We start from the raw sequence: 12,698 nt of genomic DNA, 5'->3' as shown, positions 1-12,698 counted from the left end.
CGTTGCTCTCCACACTCAAACAAAAGAAACGCGATTAGTCCTGAAAGGAATATTGCTATTATTCATGCATGTAAAAGCAAGAGGGAATTCTAGCTAACATATCCAAAGTTTTATTGAAACTGTGGTGTACAAAAAACAAGACTATCTAAAGAGAAAAGATTGACTATAGATCTCGCGCTTGAATGGATGGGGCCATTCGTATCATCTGCCAGAGGCATTGAATAACCTCATTGCATTGTACGCTTATGAACGCGCAGATAGCCGAGATGCTTGGGACTCGCACATATGGGGGCAGACAACCAAAATCAGCGGCACTCGCGAACACTTCACTTATTTTCAACTGAAAGCCAATCCTAGGGCAAGATTAAGCAAACAATCAAGGAATAAAAGGAAGCTACCGACTATGGATCCCTCCTATGGATCCCTCCTCCGAAAAGGTGCATGACCATTGAAGGCACGCAGGAGAACCCGTTGCGCACGCCGATTCCAGAAGACTTCCAGACAGGGGTGAGCAGGCAGAGCAAGTAGCAAAGATCCCTATTCGACAAGCTCCTCCGAGTTCTTGAAGATTAGCTGCCCATTCGACATTTGTCAGCGGACAAGCGGGAACACGGATTTCAAGCAGGGCGAACAATAACTTGAGGCCGGGGAGTGATCTCTCTTTGCCTTGTCCTTACTTCGGGAAAGAAGATCGGACAAGTTCTGTTGCGCAAAACACCTCACTATCCTTCTAGAACAGCGGGCACGGCGGCACAACACAGCGATAGAGGAAAGAAAGAGGTGGAAAAGCACTAGCTGCTGCAGCCGTTTTTATAGACACGTCGGCGTTTGAAGAAATCTGTGGAGAAGCTGTTGGCCTGAGCATTCTCAAAAATACAATACATTTCCTCTCCAAACTATATATTCACTTTTGAATTATAGATAATCCATATTTACAATAAGCGCATTATTATTTCATCTCTTTATCTGTTCAATCTTCAGCTCTTCAAGGCAAATACATTTGCGATGCTTGGTTGCACCGAAGGGGTCGATCAGGTCCGTGCACGCTCAGCCTTGATGCTTACACTCCGAAGCGCAGGACTTTGCATGATCTTGGTGTAAAGTACAAACGTTACAGGGTAACAAATGCACAAATGAATCCTTCCCATCATTGATGCATCGCCGAGTGAATCTGTGATGTAAGAAGTTCCTTGTTCCTGAGGGTTTGCAGTGGCATGTATCAGTGCAATGTCGGTCCTGCTTCCAGGGATTTGATGTGATTTGAAAGGCAATATATCCATTTACCATTGAACGAACCAGAATCTGTGCCTCGGTTTTAAATCTATATATCATCATGATTGCCGCTGTTTCAGTGTTCGAAGGAAAAAGCTACAAAAGAGGACGAATCTGCTACGTTGGGACAGCATTCTATCTTCTTTCATTGATTTAACCCATCCTTACATCCTTTTTATTTCCTCTTCTTATCACACTCCTTCAAGATGATGCTTTTCAATATCCTTTCCCTCGCTGCTATCGCTGGCGTTAGCTTGCCTGCTCCTGCATCTTCTTCTCCTTCTCCCACCTCTTCTTCCGTTACATCTTCCTACTTTTCCTCCTCTTCTTCTTCCTCATCTTATTCGGCTGGTCCTTCTCACTCTTTGTCCGGCAACTCAACTTCTAGCGGTGGCAATGGCGGTGGCGGTGAAGTAACCGTTATAGTCAAGAACAGCCGCGGTTCTGGTCTCAAGGTGTACAAGCTTACCAACGGTGGCGGTAAACAAGAATCTACCGACGTCGGCGCCGGTTCCTCGCACGACTTCCAGGTCGACTCCAACTGGTCCGGCCGTTTCTGGGGCTGCAAGGACGGTAATGATTGCGGTAACTATGGCTCCGCTGTATCTCTAGCCGAATTCTTGTTCAAGGGCTACGGTGGTCAAGACTTTTACGATATCTCCTTCTTCGATGGTTTCAACTTGCCTCTCGATGTCTTGCCTGAAGGCGGTGAAGGCGACTGTGGCCATCCTTCTGTCCTTCGCTTCCCTCGTGCCCCATGGAACTTCAGACCGACGGAGGTGCTTGCAAGAGTGCGTGCGCTGCTTTCAACAACGACGAATACTGCTGCCGCGGCGAATACAACTCTTCTGAAAAGTGCAAGGCTAGCGAGTACGCTGACAAGTTCAAGTCTGGCTGCAAGGATGCTTACAGCTATGCTTACGATGACAAGACAAGCACTTTTGGCTGCAAGGCTCACAAGTACACTGTTACTTTCTGTCCAAACGGCGGCGGTAGCGGTGGTGGCAACCACTAAAAGCCATTATATCCAAACACTGAATTGTCAGCAGGTCTGATAGGCTCCAATGTACATATATTATTACTTTAGAATAGTATTTTCAAACCCAAAATAAAAAGGGCAATGTGGTCTGGAGAATCTGGGAGTCATCCGCTTGCATTTTTGGTCTAACTCGGCGTATAAACATCGCCTTGGAACGCTGCGAGTTTCTAAAGAGAGCTTACAATGTCAATAGTTTGCTTATCATATTGAAGGTACTGTGCACATAACCATATACTCCTATGGGAGAAGGAAACATTAATAACAGCTGTCAGAACGGTGTTTGAATGTGGGGTGTGGTTGGGACACAGCATCCTTACTGGTCATGCAACAAGTCATCACATAATCATCGTACAGAGACGTGGCGAGTACGTACGGAAAGCTAGAAATTCATAGAAACAGAATCTCGCATCAAGTATATATACGCTATTGTAGTATTGAGGTAAAAGGAATAAGGTTAGAGAGTGCGAGAAAAGAGAAAAATAGTGATAATGTGTAGCTGTTTCCTGGCTCCGATCATCTACATGGATAGGACAATAACAAGGCACTATCGGATCCTGACCGTCATCTGGGTTACATCCCCAGTCAGGTGTACACCGGTACAGGCGTAAGTACCTCAGCATGCTCTTAAGTTTAGGCTGGGCTCTCCGATGTTGCCTCCCTCGGTTCACTCTCTGTGGCACTATATTGTATAATATTTGGGATTGAATACCAAGATGTCCCATCTATTTTTGCCGAGGTCTTTCCAAAGCTGGTAGACTCAATGGCCCCTCCCTTGGCGGGAACTGGCCAATGCCGCCTCCTCGTTGGCGATCCCTGGATACATCGTCGACATTGTCGATGTGTACTGAACGGCACTGTTTGTCTCTAAGGCTTGAAAATGAAGATAAATAAAAATCTTATGCAAATGGATATCTGTCCGTTAATGTCTTGTTTTCTACTCATGTACAGTTCTCACCATGCAATGCATGCATTAGTTTATAGTTCTTTTTTGCCATAATTTGGTACAGTGTAAGGTCGGTCAGCTTTTCTTCGCAAACGCGTCTATCTCTTCGACACCGAGTATATGCCTTGTAATATGTTTATCAAGTAATGGCAAGGAAAATAAACATTCGCTGTATTATGCAAAGATGTGCGGTTCAGTAAAGGTCTATGCAACAGCCAAGCGTGAAATAATAAATAATAAGATCTTCCTAGATTTCCCATTCGCACGCATCGGGCTTTTCAAAAGCTAAAGCAGGCACTTTCTTCCTCTTGCGTTCAATCTCTGTTTTAAAGAACTAAAAAAGAAAAAAAAGAAAGCTAATCTGTCAGGGAAAGGCAGCAATGAAAAAATAGATGTCGTAAGACTCACCGTCGCGTAGGTATGATCCAGGAAATCTTCCAGATCATACTTTGGTTTAAGGAACTTTTCCGAAAAGATTTTAGCGAGCGTCGAGACGTTTGCGTAATAATGTTGCGCTAATGTTTGTACTTCCCACAAGGAAGATTCAAACGCCCGGCTTTCGTATGGATTCTTTTCGTCAAAGTCGTAAGGGTCATTGTCTTCACCTATGTCCTTGTCGCTGTGGATAAGTTTCATGCATGTTGGATGGCGACGCATCAAGTTGTATATGAAGGGTATGATAGCCACGGAAGCTGCGGGTGGGGCGGAAAGAGAAAGTCGTGCAAGACGCTTGATAAATGAAGCGACCAGGTTGGCTGGAAGTAATCTGCAAATTGCAAGTTAGCAGAGCCATCGTGATAAAGAACAAGAACACCCAATACATACGTTGATGACAAGAAAATATCCAAGAGACGGAAGAATCTGGAGCGGTACTTAACATGCAGCACATTGCGGTCCAAAAGAACATACAATTTGTGATAGAAGTCGGGATACTCCCTAAAGAATGAACGCATGTTAAAAGTCAAAGCTCGTCAGACATAATTTCTTTGGCACGTACAGGTTATGTTCGGTCACCAAGACAAAAAGACCGTTGAGTGCAAGCAGACTCACTGCGCCACCTGAAGATATCCAACGTTAATGATTGCTCTGAAACACACTATCAGCATCGTTTTCTAACGACTTACCAACGTTGTAAGCATCTGTCAGAAAATCCATCAACATTCTCGGCTCTGTCATGTGAGGCAGTATGCGTTTGTGGAGAATCAGCAGAGTCTTTTTGTAAATCTCTTCTGTAAGAGGCAATCGAAGCAAGGCCACCCAGCATTTAGCGAATTCTCGCTTATGATTGGCAAGTTGAAGAAGTACATGTTTTTTCTTGTCCTTTTTTGAAGATACGCCCTCTCCTTCTTCGTCCTCTTCTTCATCGGAAACAAGTCCACCTTCCAGCAAGAGCTCATCCTCGTTATCGAAGTTATCCTGATCCTTTTCATTTGAGTTCTTGTTATTTCCTGCCGGGTTCCACGTCCAGAATTCGTCGATCTCGGAAGGTTCAGTTGGCATAGAACGAATGGATTCCACGATACCAAATACATTCTGTGCCATGCGCTGCAAGTCACTACGAGATGCCGGAATCGAATCATCCATCTTTAACCTTTTCTTCTGTGCCTTTGTTGCTGCGTCGATTCCCTGCGTCTTGTTACCAGCAGCTGTTGCAATCACACTGCAATGCAATTATGTTACCATTGCTGTAATCCTCAGTGACATGATTTGGAACTTACGCAGTGGTCTTGTAAAAGTAGTATCGTAGATCATCATATGCATTGACATACTTCTCAACAAATTCGTTCTGCAAAGATTGACTTAAGCTTGGGTGTTGAACAAACGCACGGACGATACGTTCATAGTAAGCATAGTTGAAAATGTACTTGTTGCTCTTGCTGATATTGTAGTCTGCATCGGATTTCAACAACGCCATCAAAATATTCAATGCTGGTATCTGCAATCCGGGTTCTTCGTGGTCGAGCAGCGATAGTGCAAGACGAATAAACTCCTCATATTGCTCTAGGAGCCATAACGTCACTTTAGCTTTGGCAGTGTGCTCTTCGGCTTTTTTGGGTTGAACAAGATCGCCGTTAAGCTGGAGACGGGTAAAAACACGGTGGATCGCATGGATAGCCGCGTGAGTTACTTGAGCTGGATATTTGGCGCTTTTAGCAATATCCAAGAGTTCGACAAGGTTGTTTAGATTCTTCTTGTCAGAAAGACTGGCTTCCAAAACTTTGATCTTTTGACGGATCTCTTTGGCATTAGCACCTGATCCCTTTAAAAGATTGTTGTCATTTGATTAATAAATCCCGTATTTGTTTTGGAGAAGTAATGTATCTTACATTGGACTCGTCGCGTTTTCTCTTTTTTGTAATTTGCGGCATGTTCGTGCAAGTGTTAAGTCAAAAATTACTGCTTTGATCTCGGTTACAGGAACTTCGTGGCTGATTCCTTGTCCCTTTTAGACTCCGCTTGGTTGGACCAATTTAACAGTAACTGTTTCTGGAACCAAAGTGATCAGGTTCAGGTACTTTATGTTCTTAAATTAGATTTATTTTACAATATTATGATCGACCCTGTCTTTCAATATAGAATTCCTTGGGCTTCAAGTGTCCCATCAAGAACAGTATCTCTTTTCGCATCTGGTTTACTCCTGCTCCTGTCTTGGAGCTTACGGCAATGACATCCTGCACTGCATTGCGGAAAGATTTGATCTGACGTTGAACCAGCACTATGCGTCTTGCGAGAGTCGGCAGCACTGGGATATCACACTTGGTCATTACAATTTGGAACTTGACTCGTTTGCTGCATTAAATTTTTTAGTTGATGGCATCGCCATGTGTGCTCCACGCATATATATATATATATTCTTACCTGTCAAGCATATTTAAGAAGTCGAGATCTGCAATTTTGAGACCTGCATGGAATAGATGATCTATTTCAGTATACTATTTTAGTGTCTCAAATTTGGTACTAGTTACCATGCCGTGCGTCTATCAGGACATATACTCGTTTCAGGTTTTTACGTTCCGTAATGTATGTCTCCATCAACTGCCGCCATTGCTGTCTTTGTTCTTCTTCCACGAATGCAAAGCCGTATCCTGGCATATCAACCATCGTGAACAATCGGCCGACCGCGAAGAAATTGAGCTGCTGAGTCAATCCTGGTTTGTCAGATACTCGAACGATCGTCGTGGATGCAAGGCTGTTTAGCAAACTAGACTTGCCAACATTCGATCGCCCTTTCTAAAGTTTAACAAACGTTCTCATTGGGCATCAAAAAACATCCTTACCAACGACGGCAATTTCATTCATATCCTCCGGCGGGAAAGATGCAGGCGTCTTTGCACCCGCAAAGAACCACGTTACAGGGAACTAAAAAGAACGTATTCAGCTTCAAAGAACTTCTGCTTCACTAGACATCCTCAGTGCTTTACCGTATATTCCGGTTCTGGATCCTGTTGCTGATGTGTTTTCTGCGCTACTTTCTGTTTCTTCTTCTCCTTCTCCTTGATAACTGAAGAGAATCGTTTTGTTTTTCTGAGAGAACCGAAGCCTAACCGTTCTAGCTTGTCGTATAAGCTCGCAGGTGGCGCCACTTGCAGAAACTTTTTGCGATTTGACAGCTGGCTAGCAGCAGCGATCGTCGTCTTTTGCGCCGTAGCTTGCACAGATCGTTGCTGCAAAGGACGAAACGTGGTCAAACACGTTGCAGTTGTTAGTGACCGTAGTCTTGAAGAACATTGCCGTAAAGCGATCATGTCAAAGAGGCGTCGGAGAAGATCCGAGGAAGAAGAAACTCGGAACCGATCTCCTCCTCTAATCTTTTCCGCGCGATCCTGCTATGCAAAAGACACTGGCAAAATTATGTTTGAATTGCTTTCGCAATGCAATCATACGGCCGTCGTCGCGATCACCAACGTCTGCATCAATTTATGCTATGCCTCGGCGACTGAAACATAGTGTTACTTCAACGTCACCGCCTCCGCCTACTATCTATGCCCTGTCGTCGTCGCCCGGCAAAGCAGGCGTCGCAGTAATTCGGGTATCAGGGTCGAACGCTCGACGTGCAGTCGAGAGCATGACAAACATACCCGACTTGAAGGCCAGGCATGCCTTTTTTAGAAGGATACGCCATCCCCTGACAAGGGAAGCTCTCGATCGAGGATTGCTGCTATGGTTTCCAGGTACCGCTGCCTCCTTCAGAAGGTGTTTGAGCACAATTATTAATACTGAGAAATATCATGCAAAAGGTCCAAATAGTTTTACTGGAGAGGATATCGTTGAATTTCATGTGCATGGTGGAAACGCGGTTGTGCGAAGCGTGCTGGATGCGCTCGGTAGTTTGGAAGGATTCCGGATGGCGGAACAAGGCGAATTTGCAAGGAGGTATGATTGATCGCAAAACAATGATCAGGATCGCTTTATCCACTAAATTTTTTGGGTTTTAAGGGCGTTTGATAACGACAAGGCGGACCTTACAGAGCTTGAAGGGTTGGCGGATTTACTAAATGCCGAGACTGAGGCACAGAGACAGTTGGCCTTGAGGCAAGCCGAGGCAAGATAATCACTGGTGCATGTGTTGGAAGGAAATTTTCTGATATGAAACGTAGGGAGGTCTGCGGAAACCGTATGAAAAATGGCGGTCCCAAATCATAAACTGCATGGCGACCACCGAAGCTGTTATAGATTTTGGAGAGGATGAAAACATTGACGAGGGAGCACTTGAGAAAGGTAACTAGATATCAGAGTCAAAAGATCAATTATGATGATTAATTCTGTGTAATGTATTACGAACAGTATTTGAGGATATTCAACAGCTTCGCAGCGACATTTCTGCACATTTAAACGATAGCCGTGTAGGTGAGATTGTTCGCAACGGCTTGCGCGTTGCTATCCTTGGACCGCCCAATGCAGGCAAAAGCACCCTGCTGAATTTACTAGGTAGGTCGAGTTTATATTGGACGGAAACTGGGTTCTTAAACTGTAGCGTTTACATAGCTGCACGCGAGGCGGCGATTGTTTCCGATATACCCGGGACAACTCGAGACATTGTCGAGGTATCACTCGATCTGGGAGGATATCCAGTTATATTAAGCGACACAGCCGGTATTCGAGAATCCCAAGATGCGATCGAAATGGAAGGTGTCAAGCGTGCATTGAAGAGGTAGGGGAAAATTCCTTTTATTTAAGACGTGTTTGATTATTCAACCGCTCTGTATTTTCTAGATCTGAAATGGCGGATATCAAGATTTGCCTGTTACCTTTCACAGACAATTTACAGATTGATCCTTCGTTGCAACAAGTATTGGATAAGGATACTTTACTTATCCTCACAAAAAAAGATTTAATCTCAGGACCTGTGGAGGATGATGTGCTTCAATCCATCCAGAATCGGACTGGTGTTCGCAGAGTGTGGGCTATAAGCTGCAAGACCGGTCTGGGTGTCAGCCAATTTCTTCAGGATATGATTGATATGTTGAAACAGACATTCGACAAGGCAGCGTCCAGTCCTGCGATCATCACGCAGGCACGCCATCGATATCATCTGGAGCAATGCCTGGATTGTTTGGAAACATTCCTAGGTGAGTAAACGGAATTGAAGGCTTATTGCAGGGGATTCTGAATGCTTCCTTGTTTACAGATATGCCAAAAGACGATGTGGTTCTCGCAGCGGAAGAGTTACGGCAAGCTGCAAACTCCATTGGCAGAATTACTGGCCGCGTAGACGTGGAAGATGTATTGGATGTACTGTTTAGTCAATTCTGCATTGGAAAGTAAATTGATTTCCTCTCCTGCACCTTGAGGTGCGTGATTGCTGGAAAAAAATTATATATATTTGGATTCCGAAGCAAGTGATGATGATAAAAGGAAAAAGATAGATAGGAAAGTGAGTCTACAATACGCTTTTCAGAGTCTTTTCTGCTTGTTCCCAGTCATCTGCTGGTATAAGGGTGATTGGACGCTGAAAGTGTTGCTCAATCATGTTCATCTTCTTCCAGCTCTCTTCGTCGTGCACGAAGTTTACGCTGACACCGGTGCGGCCAAATCGACCTGTTCGTCCGATTCTGTGAAGATAGGCTTCGTAGTCGGGGTTACCAGCTGCATCCAGAGGCAGATCATAGTTGATGACCAGAGTGATTTGAAGGATATCGATGCCTCGAGCCAACACATTGGTTGTAATCAATACTTTGAATTTGCCCTGTCTAAACTCGTCCATAATTCTGTCACGATCTTCAGGTGTCATATTGCCGTGTAGCGCAACCACAGCGTGGCCTAACTGGGTCATGCGGCGTGCAATCTCGTCTGCAGTATCTCGTCGTCTGACAAAAATGATACTCTGGCTGACAGTGAGGATATCATACAATTGGCACAGCACCTGAACCTTGTGCTCTTCGCTGTCGCAGTCCATGTAAAATTGTTTGATCAAGTCCACACTCAATTCTTCGCGTTTCAGAGAGATTTCGTTGGCGCCTGGTGCGAAGCGCGAGGCAAACTTTCGGACGTGGTCAGGGAACGTGGCAGAAAACAGAACAACTTGGAAGTTGCCCTTGATCGCAGCCTTGATACGGATGCTCTGATCACCGACACCATTTTTATCCAGCATATTGTCTGCTTCATCCAAGACGAAAATTTTAATATGTTGTGTTGGTAAGAGTCTGCGTCGGATGGCATCCATGACTGTGCCCGGTGTGCCAACAATGATCTGCGACTGAATCGGTCGTTGTCCCTTCTGAAGCGAGTCCTTGACAAGCAGCGAAGTTGAGATTTGACAAAATTGAGACATTTGAGTGACAACGTCCATAATCTGTCGGGCCAATTCACGTGATGGAGCTAAGCAAATTGCTTGTGGGTAATTGATGGCTGGTTCCACTCGAGAAAGCATCGTCAAGACAAAGGCTGCCGTCTTGCCAGTACCGCTCTGAGATTGGCCGATCATGTTCCGTGGGCTAAGCATCAATTGAGTAAATTACTCGTTGCATATAAATATGTATACAATACATACGGATTAGATAACAACAATGGCAATGCACGTTCTTGAATCTTTGATGGTTTGGAGAATTTCATGGCATACAGTCCCTTAAGCAGTTCAGGCTTCCTATATTAATAATGATCGGTCAATTTTCGTGCCTTTTTCTCCTTGCAATCGCTTTTGCTTGCACGTACAATCCCAATTCTTCAAACGACTTTACAGAGTAAAGCGGTGAGTTTGGATCAGCCTGTTGATCTGCGAGCTTGACTTGGACAGTGTGATGATTCTCAATCAAGTTTGATTCATTTTCTGCTGTGCAGAGGGAGATTGTTAACAGCCTGCGCAAACCTGGACCACCACGTAACAGATGGATGAGATACCTTTTGGTTTCTGAGCGGAAGCTTCACCGCCGGGAGATGCTGAAAAACATTCTTAAGAATTGCGTTCGTTTCATTTCACCCTAGACTAACCTGCTTTAACGATGGTAATCGCGGTTAGTCACTCGTTTTTACAGCGCTTAGTCGAAGCATGATCTACCTTTCTCGGTCGTAAGATCGCCCAGCCTAGTAGCAAGAGTATCCACAGATTCTATTCAAAAAGGACAAGAAAAAGAAAGGTCAGCGATTAACTGGATGTCTAGGTTACGAAAAGTAGAAAGTAGATTTCGGCGCGACTCGATCAATGGCATAGATCTACTCGGCAAATACATATGGAAGTAAATCTTTGTCTTCCAAAATAACTTTTGCCGAAAAGGTACAAGGAGATAATAACCGATGCGTAATGTCCATCATTCTTACCTTTAGACATTTGATCCGTCTCTGAAAGAAGCAAACATGTGGAGACTGGGCGACATTGCGCAAAAAAAGTTGGACGGAGTTTCCAGCGGTCAATAGGACACAAATGGCAACTGGGCAAAGCATGGTACAACAATTGTTTTTCAAGAAAAGACGAGGTATGGTAATCACGGTAGATAAAACACCAATAAGATAGAGAGAGGGGCAGACTGTATGAGAAACAAAATGGGAGGAAAGGTTCTCATGCTTGCGCAAAAAATATACCAAACGAATGGGTAGCGTAAAAGATGCAGCGGTCAATGTCAATAAGATAAAGGTGAGAGGTGAAATTAGCGAAGGTCTTCAATGTCAATGGATTTCTTGATCTTCAAGAGTATTGACGTCTTCCACTGATCCAATCGTGAGAGCTTGTCATAGTCATATACAACTTGGGTGAACTGATCGATATCGCCATTTTCCATGCTATCGATAATGCCCTGATTTGACACATAGCTTAGTATATACTTATGCAACTACTAATATGTAATCTCACCTTCAAAAGCTGAAACTCTCGCGTAGACTCGAATGACATGTCCATTCCACAATAGCTATTTATTGCCTGTCTAGCACGTATCAAGTCCTAACGGAGGAGGTTCAGTCTAAGTATTATGTGCGATAAGTTCTCGAGCATGGATATAAACTTACTCCAGTGCACAAATGACAAAGTCCAGCTTTCAAGAAATAGTCCTTCAAGGACCACTTGAGCAATGCATCGTCTACAGCTGACGAGGCAACGCGCTCAAACTTCTCTGTAGCTACATCATACATTTGCAAATCAGCGGCTATCTCGGCGACCTTCAAGAAGCATTTGTTTGCCATGCTACATGCAGCGTGTAAGTTTTACATAAAGATAAAAGTTTTCTCGATACTTGCGCAGGGGAATCGTCGGCGCTGAAGAGCTGTGCTGCATGGTCGTACGCATCGTACGCCGCTTTTAGATTATCCAATTCTCCCTCGTATAACTCTGCAACTTCCTGGTAGTGCCTAGCCGCTTGTCTAAAGTTTCCTCCTTCCTCGTCCAAGACAATAGCTTCCTTGAGCGCAGCCACTGCTCCTGCGGGATCGTGCCGTTTGTAACACTTGGCAGCATTCTCGTATGCTCTCGATCCGTCAAACTTGGCACCGTCCGCTCGTTGGAACAGTTTGGCTGCTTCGATAAAGGCATCACCGGCTTGAGACCCTTTTTTTACATATTCTGTTAGCTTACACAGAAATCCGTCGCGAGGATTTGCAGAGTTTACATTGCTGAGCCAGTTTGTACATGTTGCCGGCTTTCTCGTACAACTCGGCTGCATCTTCGTATTTGTTGGAAGGACCGAACAGCGACCACGACTTTAGCTTCTTTTGTGCTTGCGCTACGAGTTCGCGGGCTTGCTGCTCTGAGGCTGCAACCATAATTAAAAACGTAGAGGAAGAGCTGAAGAGGTGTGTGTGTTGCTTACGCTTGAAGACAGTTGAGCTCCGCACAGGAATGGTATCATACTACTTGCTTCAGACAAGACCGTCGTGTCGGGAAATGCCAGGCACAAAGCATGGCCAATATGCATAAAATTAGGTATCAACTATATTTCTCATATTCTAAAGCCATGGTCTAATCATTTGTACCATGACAGGAAAAGACCAGCATCATTACGAGAAAAGCAGCATTCGACT

The 12,698-nt window shown here is 44.5% G+C and overlaps 6 protein-coding genes across 6 annotated transcripts; 2 read left to right on the top strand and 4 right to left on the bottom strand.

Annotated features, from left to right (window-relative positions):
- Positions 1-1,478: 1,478 nt before the first annotated feature.
- Positions 1,479-2,287, top strand: VTP01DRAFT_9732 (uncharacterized protein; the record flags this gene model as incomplete). Its single annotated transcript, XM_069388990.1, has 2 exons — positions 1,479-2,063; positions 2,129-2,287. The coding sequence occupies 2 exons, from the start codon at positions 1,479-1,481 to the stop codon at positions 2,285-2,287; spliced, it is 744 nt and encodes a 247-aa protein (XP_069240151.1).
- Positions 2,288-3,501: 1,214 nt separating this feature from the next.
- On the bottom strand, positions 3,502-5,623 carry VTP01DRAFT_9731 (uncharacterized protein; the record flags this gene model as incomplete). Its single annotated transcript, XM_069388989.1, has 7 exons — positions 3,502-3,588; positions 3,663-4,020; positions 4,080-4,190; positions 4,252-4,312; positions 4,379-4,914; positions 4,973-5,514; positions 5,582-5,623. The coding sequence occupies 7 exons, from the start codon at positions 5,621-5,623 to the stop codon at positions 3,502-3,504; spliced, it is 1,737 nt and encodes a 578-aa protein (XP_069240150.1).
- Positions 5,624-5,803: 180 nt separating this feature from the next.
- Positions 5,804-7,000, bottom strand: VTP01DRAFT_9730 (uncharacterized protein; the record flags this gene model as incomplete). Its single annotated transcript, XM_069388988.1, has 5 exons — positions 5,804-6,044; positions 6,114-6,156; positions 6,221-6,481; positions 6,533-6,614; positions 6,677-7,000. 5 exons carry the CDS (start codon positions 6,998-7,000, stop codon positions 5,804-5,806), a joined length of 951 nt encoding a protein of 316 aa, XP_069240149.1.
- An 83-nt stretch (positions 7,001-7,083) lies between these two features.
- VTP01DRAFT_9729 (uncharacterized protein) lies at positions 7,084-9,020 on the top strand (the record flags this gene model as incomplete). Its single annotated transcript, XM_069388986.1, has 8 exons — positions 7,084-7,426; positions 7,493-7,628; positions 7,692-7,797; positions 7,853-7,973; positions 8,040-8,183; positions 8,241-8,406; positions 8,469-8,824; positions 8,884-9,020. 8 exons carry the CDS (start codon positions 7,084-7,086, stop codon positions 9,018-9,020), a joined length of 1,509 nt encoding a protein of 502 aa, XP_069240148.1.
- Positions 9,021-9,135: 115 nt separating this feature from the next.
- On the bottom strand, positions 9,136-11,132 carry VTP01DRAFT_9728 (uncharacterized protein; the record flags this gene model as incomplete). Its single annotated transcript, XM_069388985.1, has 6 exons — positions 9,136-10,189; positions 10,246-10,338; positions 10,407-10,592; positions 10,672-10,685; positions 10,750-10,800; positions 11,010-11,132. The coding sequence occupies 6 exons, from the start codon at positions 11,130-11,132 to the stop codon at positions 9,136-9,138; spliced, it is 1,521 nt and encodes a 506-aa protein (XP_069240147.1).
- Positions 11,133-11,335: 203 nt separating this feature from the next.
- On the bottom strand, positions 11,336-12,440 carry VTP01DRAFT_9727 (uncharacterized protein; the record flags this gene model as incomplete). The annotated part of the gene is made up of 5 exons (XM_069388984.1): positions 11,336-11,482; positions 11,539-11,625; positions 11,691-11,865; positions 11,919-12,225; positions 12,287-12,440. The coding sequence occupies 5 exons, from the start codon at positions 12,438-12,440 to the stop codon at positions 11,336-11,338; spliced, it is 870 nt and encodes a 289-aa protein (XP_069240146.1).
- Positions 12,441-12,698: the final 258 nt, after the last annotated feature.

The sequence above is a fragment of the Rhizomucor pusillus genome, assembly GCF_041956525.1.
Source record: "Rhizomucor pusillus strain CBS 183.67 unplaced genomic scaffold VTP01scaffold_7, whole genome shotgun sequence".
NCBI classification, from domain to species: domain Eukaryota; kingdom Fungi; phylum Mucoromycota; class Mucoromycetes; order Mucorales; family Lichtheimiaceae; genus Rhizomucor; species Rhizomucor pusillus.
Note: the sequence above shows the minus strand (reverse complement) of the source record. Positions and strands in the feature narration are given on the sequence as shown.